Consider the following 16,493-nt stretch of genomic DNA (forward strand, 5'->3'; position numbering starts at 1 on the left):
TTTGTTAAAACTAATATAAATAATGGTCTGTAAACTTTCTAAAAGAGATTCAGCTTTATTCTTCTTACTGATATACTTTTTTTTTTGTGTAAGGCTAGTAGTTTTACAACTGACTCTTAATTTCTCTGGCTCTGAATCTTAATTCCCTTTACTCTTATTCCCTCTCTGACTCATTTCCCTGTAGCTGATGTCCTTAATGCTTCTCCTGCTCCTAACAGCCAGGAAGGTAAAAGCCACTTGGTTGAGCATTTTAACTGCATGAAAATCAGCACTGCATCTTCAGCCTGTTCAGTGTGACAGTGTGAATATATAGTTCCTACTTCATATTATAAATGCAAGCAGATATTCTTATATGGCATTGTTAACTGGCCAGGAACTGTTAGAAGCCTGCTTGTGTGGCACTTGTTATGCATAAAAAGAACATGGTCAAAGCATCAGGAATATCAGGAATAAATTGAAATTATTCCTTTTTTGACAACTGCAATATTTTGGTCCAGAAAGACCACATCATTATTAGGCATGCTATTCTCTGAAAAACATGTAGCTTTGAAGAGGTATTTCTATAGATGTGAAAAATACTTATGCATGGTGGAAGTAAGGAGAGGAAAGCCAAAACCTGCTGTACAAAATGTGTACATATTTGATGAGGTTAACTATGCTTGGACTTTGGCATTTTTTTGTCATTCAGGAATATCAGTTGTTTTCAGATGGCAAACTTAATTCATTAGATGGTTTGATTTTAAAGATCTTCTGAGCACAAAAGAATGGGTTTTAAAAGAAAGGGCAATGTCTTAACCAAACCCAAGCATTGAGTTCTTAAATAGAAGGTTATGACTAGAGGATGATGCTTTGACCAGTAAATGCATTATTTTAGCATCTGATTATTCATGTAAGATTCACAACACTGTCCACAAATATTGTTAATTCAAATTAAATTTCCAGTTGAATTTTTTTGGCTTTATGTTTAATAAAATCACATTTTTTTAGATAATATTCTTGAAGACCGACCTGAGAATAAATTATCAAGTGATAAACTGCAGTTTGAATATAATGAAGAGACTGCCAAACGACTAAAGAAGGCTGATTGTGCTACTTACAATAATAAAGGAAAGGTAGTTCTGCTTTTTTCCCACTTTCTTCTCTGCTGCACTTGGATATATAACCAAGTTTAAAAGGATTTGGACAGTTTGGGTAACTGAGACATCAGATAGCAAATGCACTTTAATGCAGAGAAACAACAGAAAGCATGGAAGGACATCAGAGAAAATAGCCTAAGTAGAATAAATGCTGTTCAAGAAAAGTCCTCAGATGTTATAGTGTATATAGGCTGCTCGGCTGAAAGTTAATATTGATGGAACTGAAGATTTCATCTGAATCTTCAGCATCTTTATGTTTCAAAATAAGTTTAAAATACCACACTATGATACCAGATAATCACAGCACCTCTAATAAATTATCTGAAACAGGAAGCAGCGTATTGCTGTTCAGTGTATTGTAGATTCTTCTCAACGTGGATGTGTTTTGTCTAAATGTTTGTAGAACTGACTCTGAATAAGGCCCTTACAGACTACTGCAGAATCAGTAACAGGTATGGATCAGAAATGTGCACACAGGAGGGAGATTTTTTAGGTGAGACAGAAATCATATAGGAAGAAGGAGATAAAATATTTCAAAGAATAAGTGATATGCAGGAGTTCTTCCACATTCACCAAGGCTATTATTAAATGTTCTTGGTGTTATCACTCAGGTTTATGACATGGAGCTGGGTGAAGAATTCTATCTTCCACAAAATAAGAAGGAAAGCAGACAAATAGCCCCAGAGCTCTCAGATCTTGTCATTTACTGTCAAGCTGTAAAGTTCCCGGGTAAGTACACGGCCCTGTTTTAGTGCTTTAAGCTTTCTAATTCCTGGAGACATTATGTTTATGTTTTGAATTAGTTTGAAGTAGTCGAGGAGGTTTGTTCTCCATGATTTGGTAGTCTTTGTAATAGCAGCTCCTGGCTGAGAGGCAGTGTTCATAAATTATGTGAATACATACTGTTTGTCATATTAAAATGTTTACAAAAGTGAAATTTGCCAGTCTTCACAACTTAGGCAACTGCTTCACTGCCAAATACCAGATGACAGAAAGTTTTATCTTAAGAGCTCTGAGTTTCCATGTAAGGACCTACTGAATTAAGAAGGAAAATCTTCTTGAGACCTCGAAGGTAGAGTGTGTCACAATCCTTTAGGTGACCTCTGTTTAGTGTGTTTCTCCTTTGCCTACAGCTGCATTTTCTGTTCTTTCCTGAGTGGACAGGAGAGGAGCCATTTGCTGGGGTAAAGCACCTTTTGATGGGGTGGGTGAGGGCAGCTGCTTGCACACTCTCAGTCTTCATGGAAGCAGCTATGGAAATAGGAAAATCTTCTGTACAGTAGAAAGAATAACTTCTGCAGAGAAAAGGTGAGGGAGTAACTAGAGATCACTGATAGGCATTTGTTCAGTACTGAAATATGAGGTTGGGTATATTTTGGCTCATGCTGTGTACATAAATACTTTTAAATTGAGAATTAATTGTTTATTGATATGTTTAATGTTTTGAATGAAAAATCTGCTCTCTAGTGGAATGACTCTGTGTGGAAAAGTTAGCGATTCTGCCAAATCATGATCTTATACAAACAGAACTATAATCAGATTAGAAAAGCTAACCAAACATAAAATAGTGTCAAATAGGCAAGATAAACATGCTGAAAAATGGACAGACATTCTTTTATAATCTTTTATAACTTTAAAAATTGTAGGTGTCACTTGTAAAAATAATGACTTCTAAAAATTCAAATTTGATACTCTTTTTAATGAAATCTGCAATGAGATATCTTTCAAGTAAAATATTTTCTTTTAAAGAAAGATATTAAAGATTAAACAGGGATAGTTTGAGTTGTTCCAGGCATTTTGACACATAAAAAAATTCTGATGTTCTAAGAAAACTCTGAAATATTTGATTTTTAATGTAATACTGGTTATTAAAGAAATACCTGCTTTCCTTCTCAGATTTCTTCCTCTTGCTTTAAAGGGATCATAAATAGAGTAATTAAGAATATTATCTCCTTTCACAGATGAGCACACAAAGCTGTAGAAATTACTTTTCCAACAAACTTTGTCTCCTTGGAGACAATTGCTGCCTCCTCTGAGGTAATGTAGGCTTCCATGGCCACCATGCTTGGGTTCCCCTGCTCACCCGGGGGCACAGAGGTGGTGCAGTGCCCTACCCCAGTATTGTCCTTTAATGATGGGAACAAGGCTGGTGGGTCCATGGCTGTGTATCTCTAGTGCCTGTGTTCATAACCAACTCAGAAAATGCAAGAGTTTTGGAAACAGGGAGGGCAGAATTCATGTCAGTGTCTGATCAATGGTGTAAATACTTCATTTCTCCTGTCTTCATATATTTTTGTTCTGTGTTTACTCTTGCCTACGTCCCTGAATGTTAATCACTGATTTGTGACTATAAAAAAGCACAAGGACCATAATGTTCACTTATCCTAACCTACTGGGTAACACAGACTTCTCTAAGTGTTCCCTGGTCAAAACAGAATTTATCATGTGGATAAAATAACATTTGTTGTTTATAAAACCTCTGGTAACAAGGAACCCACCATGGCTCTTGTTGTTTGTGTGCTCTTGGACCTTACAGTCCTTGCTTAACTTGAATTTCAGTGTATTGAATATCATCCCACCATTATCTGAGAGGCTGAAGCTCTGTTCTCTGCAGTGACCCAAGCTGAGGGCAGTGGAGCACCCCTGAGCACTGCTCCTGGCACATGGCTCGTCACCTTGGTGCTGAGATCCTCACACAATGAGCAGAGAAACTGAGTACGGAAGCAGTGGAGGGAGCAGGGAGTCACCTGAGCTCACCAGCATGAAATTGAGTCATCATATCAGATTATCTGCCCCTGTGGTATCACTTTGCAAGAAATTAAAGTGAACATAAAAAGGGGCACCCTACATATAAAAATGTTGTAAAATCCCTTTTAAGGTCTGCAAACCTGCAGACTTTCTGTTGGTCTGAAACACACGGTGAGAAGGTGGCAGTTAAGGTTTAACCTGTTATGTTAGTATGGTGAGAAGGAGAAGGACAGGGAAGCTTGCAATCCTCTGGATTAAGTCTAGAAACAGTGAAGCAATGTGCTTATATCTAACACATGAGATAAGCACTGAATTCTGTAACTCAAAGAGCATGGCACAGGGATTGTAGGAAAACACAAAATATTCACTGTGACACTGTGGAAGTACAATAGGATTTAAGTACAGTGTGGTGGGATCTAAGCTGGTCCTCCTTTGACCAGAGAGTCGGACCAGATGAATTCCATATCCTTGTCAACCTCTGTTATTTTGCAAATTGATGGTTCTATGAATTGGTAAAGCTGTATTCTGAAGTCAAGTTTAAATTGGAGTGAGAAGTGGAGGTTGTCTGTGGGAAGAGATGTGTAACACGCAAAGCATGGGAACGATTGAAAGGAAATTCCCAGCTGCAGTGTACCCTGCAGCCGTCACGGTGCCTTCAGTCAGCCTGGGGCTCTGCACTGCACTCTCTGCTGATTTATGAGGTTACTTTGTTTCCTCAGTGACTGTCTCCACAACAGGATTTTGAAACCTGGACCTTACTTGCCAAATCCATTTGATCCATTGAAAACTGGATTTAAATAGTGCTGGAAGCACACAGTGCATAACCCCTCATTCTTGTAGTCAGTTCCTATTCCTTATCCCAGTTTCTACCATCTTCTGTGGTTTATGTATATGCCTTGGCCCAAAGAGAAAACACATCTCCAGTGTGGAAAAAAATCTATGTATATTCTGAATTTTACTAACCCAAACAGTTCCCCTGAAAGTGTGTGCATAATTTTAGTAAGTACATGTACACATGCCATAGAGATTGAGAGTTGAAAATTTGCAGCTGTGGGCAGACTTCAATCAGAAAAAGGCCAGTATATCCTCTTTGTGATTTACATTTTTATTTGAAATATTGGTGTTAAATCCAGAACTGTCTTCAGGCAGGTGTGAATTGATGTGAATTAATGTGGAAGGTTTTAGGAGTCACAGTTAGGCATATAACAGTGTGTTTGCTTTGTTACATTCTATATCACAAATACATCTTGGATCTCTGAGAACATCCCACATTTCACTGCTGTGGGTGTCAGAATAATTACTGTGCAGTTTAATTGTGATCTGCTGTGTGCTCTCTCCAAGCCAACAGAAAGAAATTGACCTTAAGTGGGATTAAGTCTGTTTACTTGACCAGGATTCAGGTCGTGATATTAATGATTATGTTTCTAGAATGCACAAGTTTGAATAATAGCTGTACTAAAGCTTTCCAGCTCCACTCCTAGTACATATTGGCCATTAAATATGTAATGGATTTTGCACACCTAACTGTATGTCTCAACACTGAAATAAAAATAAACAGAAGAAGATGACTCTGAAAACATTTTGAAGTTCAAGTGTTTAACCAACAGCATTTTGACATATTATTATATTATATTATATTTTTAAATCATTATCTTGCATTTATTTAATTATGTAGGTATCATAACCTAGAAGAATTACATGATATTCAGTACTGTACAGACTTATTGCTTCTGTAGAAAAGCTTTTTTTAAATTATTCCTAGGATGAATACATTGGGACTGTTACTTTTTAGTATCAGATTTTTTTAGTATCAATTCAGACCATTTAGTAATTTCAGAGAGAGCCTTTACTTTCCTCAAGCCAAAAAATAAAGTGGAGAAAAGTTATATCACAGAGAGAGAATTGTATATTGTATCGTTTCATTTGGTTTCTATATACATTATATAAATACATACATATATGTATTATATATAAAACCATACATAATATATACATATATAAAAGTGTGTATATATAAAATTAAATTGTGGAGAAAAATACACTGCTTGTCCTGTGTGTTATATAACAGGAGTATTCATGCCTTCAAAAATAATGTAAAATATGGTGGAAAACGTCATGCCCCCTTGGTCATGTTTTTTGACTCATTTATTTTACATTTATGGGAACAGGCTTGTCAACTCTAAACCCATCTGGCTCTAGCAGAGGAAAAGAAAGAAAAAGCAGGAAGTCCATTTTTGGCAACAATCCTGGCAGGCTGAGCCCTGGGGAGTCAGCTGCTCTTGCCAAAGCATCTGGAAAAGGTAAAGTTAGCATCTTCTTTCACCAGTCACGTGTAATGCCACTGTAATCCAACACGTGGACCAGACCAAGCTGTTAAAGATCAAATGCTTTGCAATGTGTAAACCGTTAAACTTCAAATGGTTTCTCGTTAGCACAGCAGCTCTTACAGTACCACTGTTACAACTGAAGGGGTGAGTGTGGAATAATAGGATTACTTGATCAGAAATATGATTACCCTAATTCATAAACAATTCAAAGGTAATGATACATTTTTAGTATCTTAAAATTTATATTTTTAAAGATATAAGTAATCTTTTCGAAGTACAAATGAAAGCCAGGACTGTTGGGCTGGTCCAGAAAAGAATTTTTACTGTCTGAAATAGAACTTAGCGGCCTAAAATTCAGCCAAGTCCAAACATGTAATTGTGCAAATTAGACTCTGCAGGTGATTCAGTTTGTGAACCTGGAAATTGTGAGTTTGCCTATAAACAGATGTAAAGAAATGCACAGAAAGTACAGGAAAGGTTCTGGGGCAGGAATAAGACCCAGATCCCCTGCCTTTCAAGTGATTGCCATAAACAGATATTTTGAACTCATTTTCTGGCTCGGGGAGGGTTGCATTCCTTGCAGCCCAAGGGCATGAGTGCAGCAGACAGGAGAGATTTCCTTTTAGAGGTCAGTGTCCTAAAAGTGAAGAAGCGTGGTGCCTAATTCTAATACATGTAAGTATTTTGCTGCCTTTTTCTCCTAACTTTTGCAGCCTCTGTAGATTGTCTGTTTCGAAAATTAGCAGATGGCTTTCAGTCTTGCCACTCTTTCTCATTTAAAATGTATAAATGAGAAGAAGAGAATTTTATGCCTTTCTTTTATTCAGGCAAATGCCAATCAGGTTATTTATTTATGAAAGTGGTTGTTAGCACATCTAATCATGATATTATTTCAGTACTTGGACGTTGTGTTTCCTCTCATGGATTGTTCTTACTGTGTGAGAAGGACTGTGACACTTGCCCCGAGTAGTGTCATTTTCCAGGATCACCTTTTCCTACCACAGCCAAAGCACACACACATACTCCCGTAGAAAACATTGAATTTTGGAGTCTGTGGACCTGCAGCCGTACCTTGAGGCACTGTTTATTTTCCAGGTCCTTTCGATGCGATGCGGCAGAGCTGGGAAGAGCCTTGCCCTCCTTACAACTGCCCAGCCTCCCTCAGCGCCATCATCCGCACGCCCAAGTGCTACCACATCTCGTCGCTGAACGAGAACGCGGCCAAGCGCCTGTGCCGGCGCTACTCGCAGAAGCTGATCCAGCACACCACGTGCCAGCTGCTGAGGACCTACCCCGCTGCCACGCGCATCGACTCCTCCAACCCGCACCCCCTCATCTTCTGGCTCCACGGCGTGCAGCTCGTGGCTCTCAACTACCAAACGGACGGTGAGGCCGCACAAGCCCAGGCTGTGACACGTTTGAACTGTGGTAGAGGGTCTGAAGTCGTGGATTTGTATTTTTCCTGTTTGTTTCCCTGCTGTCCTGAGGGGACCTTCCTGTATCTGCACCCCAGCACAAGCAGGTTCATACCACAGCAGTCTGGTCCTTGAGAGCAGCGACCTCAGAGTCCAGGAGCTTTATGCCAGTGCACCAGGTCCCCTGATAATCTAGAAGTGCCTGGACAGCAACACTTCCATTTTTATATTTATTTTATTGCTGAAGGCTGTATCTTTTCTCCCAGTTCAAGTAACTGTTATCCCTTTCTGATAATTTCAAGCATAAAAAGGTACTGAACTATTTTTCACTTGGAAGTGCTGCCTTGGATGCTGGTTTAATGTTGATCGATCATAACATTTTTGGAATATTTGCTATCCTATCTTGTGTTCCTTCACATTTTCAATGGGGGATCCATTAGGTCATCTACCATGCTCTTTCATTCTGCTGTTCAGGACACAGTCCTGAATTCCACATTCCTGGAAACTTCTCAGACAACTGGTATAGGCAAGCCCTACTGTTCAATAAAGACAATGGAAAGGAAAAGAATGAACTGTTCAGAATTTTGTGTAATAGCTGGAAAGATTGGATACATAAATTACAGCTAGTTCTGAAAATAAGGAATAGTACACAACTAAAATAACTTTTAACAAGATACCTCAAACATTACTTTGTCTTCACTGTTACGGTTTTTCCATTGTACCATTGCTCTCTGTCAGTTTTGACTCCCTTAATTTTACAGATCTTCCTCTGCAACTCAATGCAGCAATGTTTGAGGCTAACGGTGGCTGTGGATATGTTTTGAAACCTCCAGTTCTGTGGGATAAAAACTGTTCAATGTACCAGCAGTTTTGTCCATTGGAAAGAGACCTTGATAATAAGGAGCCAGCTATATATTCATTAACAGTAAGTACATGAAACGGAAATTTCAGACTGACAGACAATGTGCAGCTTCAGTCTTTAACCAGCATTACAGTCATGCTTCTAAATTAAAAGATTGAATCTTTGAATGTTGCTTCCAAAGGTCAGCCTAACTAACAGAAATTGGAGAGGAAAGGAACAAAGATTTGTCTTTATTTTATTGTATTGGCTGATTTGTATCCATAGTTACTTCCCCTGTTTCCTTCAGAGTATTTGTTGAAACTGTCCTGAAAGCATTTTCCCTGTGACTACACAATTGTGTAAAATTACACATGTGCCTTGATGTTTTACACATTTGTGAGCACTTGAAAAACTGCACCAAAAGCTGTTATGAAAAGCTCTACTGAATCTTGAAAAAAACCTTTTTTGTAAGTTATATAACAAGACACATAATTTATGGATTTGTGGCCAAACACATATACTCTCAGAAGCTAGTCCTTTCCAGGAAATGTGTCAGAAAAGTGAGATTCATAAGAATCAGAATTCTCCCAGCTGTGGTAATTGCACACTTAATTCTTGTGTTCTGTATGCCAAAGCAAGCCAGAGCTCAGTGCCATCACCCCAGAGTGATGGAGAAGACAATGTCATCCTTTGTGACTACATTACTGGTACATTCTTTCTGGAGTAATGTTCAGATGCCTTGAACAGTTGTATGGTGTATTTTTTCAGAGGAAATATACCATAGCAGTGGTGTTGGGGGTGGGAGGGCTGAGGGAGCTCTGCTTTTGAACTTACTGCCCTGGCACCCACAAAAAAGTGAGTGCTGTAATGAGTTCAGCATGTTCACAAGCCGTGCTTAGGGGTGTGCTGAGCAGTATGTAGCTCAGGATGGTGACAGCATGGGGATCACTCCCCTGATTGCTGCCTGTGCTCCCTGCTGCAGATCGTGTCTGGCCAGAACGTGTGCCCCAGCAACAGCACAGGCAGCCCGTGCATCGAGCTCGACGTGCTGGGGATGCCCCTGGACAGCTGCCACTTCCGCACCAAGCCCATCCACCGCAACACGCTCAACCCCATGTGGAACGAGCAGTTCCTGTTCCGCGTGCACTTCGAGGATCTGGTCTTCCTCCGCTTCGCGGTGGTGGAGAACAACAGCTCGGCTGTGACGGCACAGAGGATCATTCCCCTGAAGGCGCTCAAGAGAGGTACAGGGTACTGCACCGGGGCACCCTGAGCCAGAGTGCTCCAGCAGATTGCTGGGCTGATCCTTCCAGAGGGAGATCTTTAACCAATTGCGTTTCTGTAGAGGAGACGGGGAGCAAATACCAGACAGCACAGCATGGCCTGGCAGTGCTGATCTGAGTCCCTGGGAGCTGGCAGCCGCCCCAGGGACTTGTACAAAGTCTGATCCTGTGCTGTTGGGGAGGCAGGGGCGTGTGGTACACACCTGCTCCAGTCCTGTGGGTGCTCCTGAGGCTGTGTTCGCCAGGGGACTCCCCTTCCCTTAGGGAGCTCAGAGTGGTTTCATTCCTGCCTTGTCCTGTGCCCAAGAAACTGCTGTAACAGCTGATCACTGTGCAGAGGGGAATGGCACTTCTCACAGCCATGGCTGGAGGGGAGGTGAAGCAAGAGTGAAAAAAAGTGAGAGATCAGGAAACATCACTAATTGTGTGACACCTGGGGCTGGAGTTTCCATATTGCCAGTAGCTCTTTTGCATTTTACATTTGTGCCACTGTGATGTCAGACAACTGTCTGCGTTGGCATATGAGGAGATTTGGACATACACATACATTTTCCAATGAGAATTTCACCTTTCTTCATTCATGTTCTGATATTTAGATATTTTATGTATGACTATATTGAATATTATGGTAAAACAAAGGCAGGTTGCTCTATGAGCCACTCAGCAGTAGGATCTGTGTTACACTGTTGTACAGAGTGTTAATGCAGTGTTATTAGAGTTTTGCAAATCCTACCTGTGTGGCAAAGTGTAGCTATAAATACAGCAAATTTGAGTTTTCCATTTTTAAGACTTTGTCCTAGGATGTTGCAAAGTATTTACAGAAGGATTTTTCCTCTTTAGGCTACAGACATGTCCAGCTCCATAACCTACACAATGAAACATTGGAAATTTCCAGTTTGTTCATAAACAGTCGGAGAATGGAAGAAAGTCCCTCTGGAAACACTCTGCCTGCATCTGTGGTAATTTAATTTTTGTTTGTGTACATGAATTACCTGTATCCTTGGTTTAATAACTATTATGATGTGAAGATTTATAGGGCCACAGTGTTCAAAGATGTTAGCCCTCAAACCTGCACATTCTTCAGACATACCTTGATGTCTGCTTCTTTTTTTTTTTTTTCCTTTTCTTTTTTTTTTCTTTGGTGGAAGTAAGGTTATCCCACCTGGATAAAACTGTGGGAAGGTAAATATTTTCAAAGTCTGGCTCCTGTGCTGTGTTTGGATATAGAACAAGAAATGTGCTCCTCGACTGTGGGAATGTGGATGAGCAGTCAGGTTCAGTGCAGCCTCATGCATTCCTTTGTGCATGAATTGTAAGCAAAGTATTTGAGCCAAAAAAAAAAAAAATAGGGAGCTGCAAATTACTAACAATTTTGAAATAAAGAGAGTAAAATTGGTTTCTGTTACAAGAGATGAACTCTGTAGTTCCATAAATACATACAGGTTTATATATGTGTGTGCACATCCATATGTTTATATATGCAAATATGAATACATCCATACATATATTGTATATCTAAAAATGCATGCATAGGTGTGATTTTTGCTTAAAAGCCCTCACTGTTAGGTTACCTGGGTTACTTGTTTTTTGGCAAGTTTAAACATGTATTTTATCATTTTGCTGACTCCTGACGTGTTAAAAAAAACCTTTGGAGTTCCTGTGTGTGCAGCAGATGTGTTGCAGGTAGTACCTCCTGTGAATGCATGCCAGGCTTGTATCTTGGTGAATTACTAGGGTAGAAAGCAAGAACAAATAATTTGGAGGTTAAAACAAAGCTATAGCTTCTCATCCAGTAATCTGTATGCTCAATCCAAGTATCTGAGCTCAGCTAGAATGGGAAATGATTGATGGAGGTTGGCCCTTTGTCCAGCAGTAGTTTATGTATTCCCACTGGAAAACTTCCTTTTTCTTCTTTCTCTTCAGCTTCAAGATGCAATGGAGCCTTTTGGAGGGTTTTGGGTTTTTTTAGATGCCTCAGTCCTTAGTGTAAGAAAGAGCCACATATAAACTGAACAGCTTTGCTTTGCCAAGGCCCTTAAAACTTGTGTGTACAGTTTCTTTCCAGCAACCTAGAAATAACATGCCTGTGTAAAACCATCCAGTAACCTGTTGAATGTTGTCTGAACAGCTGTTTAGCCCAGGAGAAAGGAAAGCTGCCATGACTTACAAAGTGACAGTTCATGGAATTCCTGGCCCAGAGCCTTTCACTGTTTTCAGTGTGAGTGCAGGGACCACGGCTGCACAGCTGCTCCATCAGGTGAGCTTCCTGCTGAACTGCAGACTCCTCCTTGCCAGAATCCACACGACATCCCTCTGGACCTCTGTCTCCCTGTGCCTCTCACTCACAGGGTCCTTGCAGTTCATTCATCACAGCAAGGGTGCTGTTAGAAATGCATTGCTGTGGAATTAATTACACAGCAAACACAGAATATAATCCCTGGAATTTTCCCACTCTTGGCTTCAGAGAATGGGTTTATAATCTTACAACATATTCTCTATTAGTATTTTAATATTTGGGCACATGCAGATGAAAAAAACAGTCTTTGTAGTCGATGGGGGCAGTGGGTTCTCCTTACAACAAAGGCAAACGTTTCTGCACAATTCTTTGAACTGCAGCACTGTAGGAACAGAGAGTAAAAGTTAGAGGGCTAAGTTCATGAGTAGAAAAACCAGTTAAATCAGCAGGGATTGTTGTTCTAGCAGTGGGAAAAGACTGTACTGTCCTGGGATTATGAATAAATTTTCTGGCCGGCCAAAAAGGACCGAAATAAGCTTAAATAGTACTGCCGTGTCTGGAATAGCTGAACTGCTTGGCTGGGCTAAAGAGAACAGGACATTACCCTGGAGTAAAATATCTGAATAATAAATAGCACATCAGAAATCCTGCCTGCACTGGCAGAATAGTTACTGATTCTTAAAGCTTCCTTATTCATTCTCATTTATATCTACTAATTATGCAGTGTTTATATTTAGCATTCTAATTGTTGTGTGTTGTCTGTCTTAGCTCTTGGCTACCATAAAAGGCACTGAGTCATGTGCTGCAGACTATTTTCTGATGGAAGAGAAAAGTTTTATATCTAAAGAGAAGAGTGAATGCAGAAAACCACCATTCCAGAGAGTGATTGGTCCTGAAGAAGGGCTAGTGCAGCTTTTAAACAGTTGGTTCCCAGAAGAAGGATATGTTGGAAGAATTATCTTTAAAACTCGAGAGGAAGTAAGTCTGGTTTAGATAAATTATTATTTACAAAGATAGCTAAAAATAGCTGTTAGGACCATGAAACCGAAGAGTGCAGTATTTGTTTCACTGCTTGGTGAGCAATGTCAGTGCTGTGTGCATTATTTAAAAACAAACTTAACTCTTGAGTGAGAAGCACGACTGGACTTTGTACACCTGTGTGACACCAGCTGGACCTCCCTCAGCTCCAGTGTCAGCTGTGTGCTGTTTATTCATTATGGCTCATCACCAGTTCAGTGACTCTGTTTGGAGTGAGAGTTCTAATTCAATGCAAATCTAGATTTTGTCATGATAGGAAATTAATATAAAGATAATAGTTAATACCAAAGGATCCTAGATAACAGAACTCCAGGAAACCACCATCAATTTAGATGGCAGCAACTTGTCATCTGTCTAGAAAAATTTGGAATAATTTTAATCTTGAAGCATAAGTCTAAAAGCCTCAAAGGATGATTATATTATCAATTATAAGCTAAAATAATGAAATAAGTGATTCCTTTTATTTTAAAGGAGGAAGATAACTTCAGTTTACACTATGAGCAAAGCATCTACAGCTTAAAATATTTTAGTGCCCAGACCTGTGAGACAGAAACAAAAAGAGCAGGAGAAAGACACTTAATGATCTCATTTTCAGAGGCACTTTCTTTGGTCAGTTCAGGAGATAAAAACACTTGTTTAGTACACAGATTTTACATTTATATGTATGTATGACAGAGGTCCTCTGGTATACTTTAAACTGAGAAAATGTATTTTTCCTTATTTTGAGAGAACTTTTGATAAAGCTTCAATTTGACAAATTACTATTATTTTACCAAGTCCACATTTTGGTTTCCTTTATATCTGATATTTGGAACAAAAATGACAAGGTAGAAATATGTTTGTGGAAATAGTAGCCTACTGAATTCCACTGACTGCAGCACTGCTTCTGTCAGTGTGTGCTGCCACACGTGTCCTGCCAAGCCCCATTCCTGCAGAAAACGTGTTCAAATCTGCCTTAGCACATGTGAAAATTATGCTGTTGTTCTGTCTTGTGATGTGAGTACCTCAAAGCATTATCCATAATTCTGAGCCTTTCTGCAGACACCAGCACCTCAGAGCTTGGAGATAGAAATGAAGCTGCAAATCTGACTGGAAAAACAGGGAGCAGCCCCAGTACCAGGGTGCAATGCACAGCCCATATTTACAGCTTATAAATCCAAGCTGTGTTACAAGTGTTCCAAGGCACTGGACAGAAATGCATTCTCTGAGAGAAGGTTCAAGGGGGAAATCTGTGTAAAACCAGCAGCAGTCATGGAAAAGGGAGAGAGAAACATGCAGCCTTCCTCTTGCTCCACACCACAGGAAAATGTTCTCTCAGATTCTGGCTCTCTAAATTCCCTTGGCTTTAGTGCAGGGACAGGAAAGAAAAGAACCCTTTCCACCATCTCCCATTGTACTGGCACCATTACATGACCAAACATCATTTTGTATATGTAAGGGAAGCATTTAAGGGACCATTTTTGTGAAATATGATGCTATGCAAACAGCTCCATTCCTCACCTACTATGAAGGGTATTTCAGATACTGATTTTAGAAAACCTGGGTATTTACTAGCATTATTGGTTATTAGCAATAGTGGCTTGGCAAAACTCTCTAATAATACATTTAACAAAATGGAGGCAACTGCAGAGTCTGCAATTTCCATGTAATGAAACCCTTGCGTGACCACAGCTATTAGTTACCTCTCTGAAGTAAATGAATTTGTCATTTTCTCTGTAGAATTTAAATGAGAGAAATGTCTTTCAAGAAGCAAAGGAAGAAGCAGCCATCAGCTCTGAGGATGACAGCTTCTTTGTTCAGGTACACGATGTCTCCCCAGAGCAACCACGCACCGTGATCAAAGCTCCGCGCCTCAGCACGGCTCAGGATGTCATACAGCAGGTAAGGGCACGTGCCCCCCTCAGCATGGGGGCTGCAGGTTGGCTTCAAACAAGCTGAGGTGGGGTTTGTTCTCAGCACCAGCTGAAGAGTCGGTTTAGTAACCTGAATCTGAGGGAATGCCTTGGTTTTTGTTTTGTTTTTCTGCTTTTAAACAGACTCTCTGCAAAGCCAAATACTCCTACAGCATTTTGAGCAATCCAAACCCAAGTGATTATGTGCTCTTGGAAGAGGTGACAAAAGAGCCAGCAAACAAAAAGTCTTCAACATCCAAACCATCTCAGAGGATTCTCTCTGATCAAGAGTGTGTGTTTCAGGCCCAAAGCAAGTGGAAGGGAGCAGGAAAATTTATCCTTAAGCTCAAAGAACAAGTTCAGGTAAAAGATGCAATCCTTGGCAGCAGGTGTTATAGATGGTGTGTGATCAGCTTAATGGGAACCTGCTTTCCATGCAAGGGAGACACGACTGGCATGAGGGCAGGTGGAGAGGACAGACTACAGCAAAAAGCAGATTTCCTCTTTTCTCTGAATCTCCCTTACTTTTTCCTTTGCAAAACTGCATCAGTTACATCCCAGCAAAACAATTCCCTCACAGCGTGCAAATCCAGAACCACCTTTATCTGCCACCAGCTTTCTGTTTCTCAAAACCTTCTGGCTGTGCATGCCATGCTTCCTGTCATAATAAAGGACCATTCAAATGGGCAGAACTTAAAAGCTACTGGAATAAAGTGCCCTTTATTCTTGCTGAGTGAAAAAGTTGTTCTGTTGCTTTATCTCGGCTTTAAAAAATGGCAGGAATGAAGTACAAGCCTGCGGGGAGAAGGAGCTGTGTTCTCCAGTCCACAGCCACTGTTGCTTTAAAGTTACTGTATTATAAGCACAGATTATCAAATTTGCTAAACATATTTTTAACAGTGCATGATTTTTAATGAATTTATTCAGAACAATCAAAAGGAAGTGCCTGGATGAAAGCACAGCCATACTGAATTGCTAAAGGGAGGCCTGCTGAGCAGTATGCTGGGGGTTTTCACATTCATTCTGTATTTCCCAGCAAACCAGCAGCTGCTAACACACCTCTGTGATGTCTTGTAATTTTTACAGGCAGCACGAGATGACAAGAGAAAAGGCATCTCCTTCACCAGCGAGCTGAAGAAGTTGACCAAGTCGAGTAAGCAGTACCGGGGCTTTGTGTCCGTACCGGCAGCGCTGCCGGACAGTGCCCAGGGCAGGGAGGAGCGCGCCGCCCTGGCCGGCAGCGACAGCGCCGAGTAGCCCCGGGGCCGGGCTGTGCAGGTAGGAGAGCCCCAGCACAGAGCTGGCACTCAGGGCAGGCAGAGCATTCATTCCTGCTGCCAGGCTGCAGCTGACAGACCAGTGAGGGACCAGCACTGGCAGGGTGAGCCAGCAAAGCCTCACACAGCCTGGTGTGCACAGGCACGAGCACATCGGGAGGGTCTCCAAGTCAATCAGAATGGTGGAGACTCACCCACTTTCTCTGTCCATTTAATCCAAAATGTTGCATCTCAGTTGGTTTTTATAATTTTTATCAACAACTATGCTTAAACAGTGATCTTCTGTTACTCTTTTGCTCT

At 40.6% G+C, this 16,493-nt stretch overlaps 1 protein-coding gene across 1 annotated transcript in view; it reads left to right on the forward strand.

The window, feature by feature from the left end:
• Window positions 1-16,493, forward strand: part of PLCE1 (phospholipase C epsilon 1) — a 135,572-nt gene that overhangs the window by 114,367 nt on the left and 4,712 nt on the right. Inside the window, exons 21-32 of the mRNA XM_063405641.1 lie at window positions 988-1,112; window positions 1,748-1,865; window positions 6,053-6,184; window positions 7,307-7,597; window positions 8,388-8,551; window positions 9,450-9,711; window positions 10,591-10,709; window positions 11,879-12,007; window positions 12,755-12,964; window positions 14,744-14,905; window positions 15,061-15,279; window positions 16,003-16,194. Coding sequence (XP_063261711.1) covers window positions 988-1,112; window positions 1,748-1,865; window positions 6,053-6,184; window positions 7,307-7,597; window positions 8,388-8,551; window positions 9,450-9,711; window positions 10,591-10,709; window positions 11,879-12,007; window positions 12,755-12,964; window positions 14,744-14,905; window positions 15,061-15,279; window positions 16,003-16,173 — 2,102 coding nt within the window. The 3' untranslated portion in view covers window positions 16,174-16,194. The remainder of the gene's footprint in view (window positions 1-987; window positions 1,113-1,747; window positions 1,866-6,052; window positions 6,185-7,306; window positions 7,598-8,387; window positions 8,552-9,449; window positions 9,712-10,590; window positions 10,710-11,878; window positions 12,008-12,754; window positions 12,965-14,743; window positions 14,906-15,060; window positions 15,280-16,002; window positions 16,195-16,493) is intronic.

The sequence above is a fragment of the Prinia subflava genome, chromosome 9 (genome assembly GCF_021018805.1).
Source record: "Prinia subflava isolate CZ2003 ecotype Zambia chromosome 9, Cam_Psub_1.2, whole genome shotgun sequence".
In the NCBI taxonomy this organism is placed as follows: domain Eukaryota; kingdom Metazoa; phylum Chordata; class Aves; order Passeriformes; family Cisticolidae; genus Prinia; species Prinia subflava.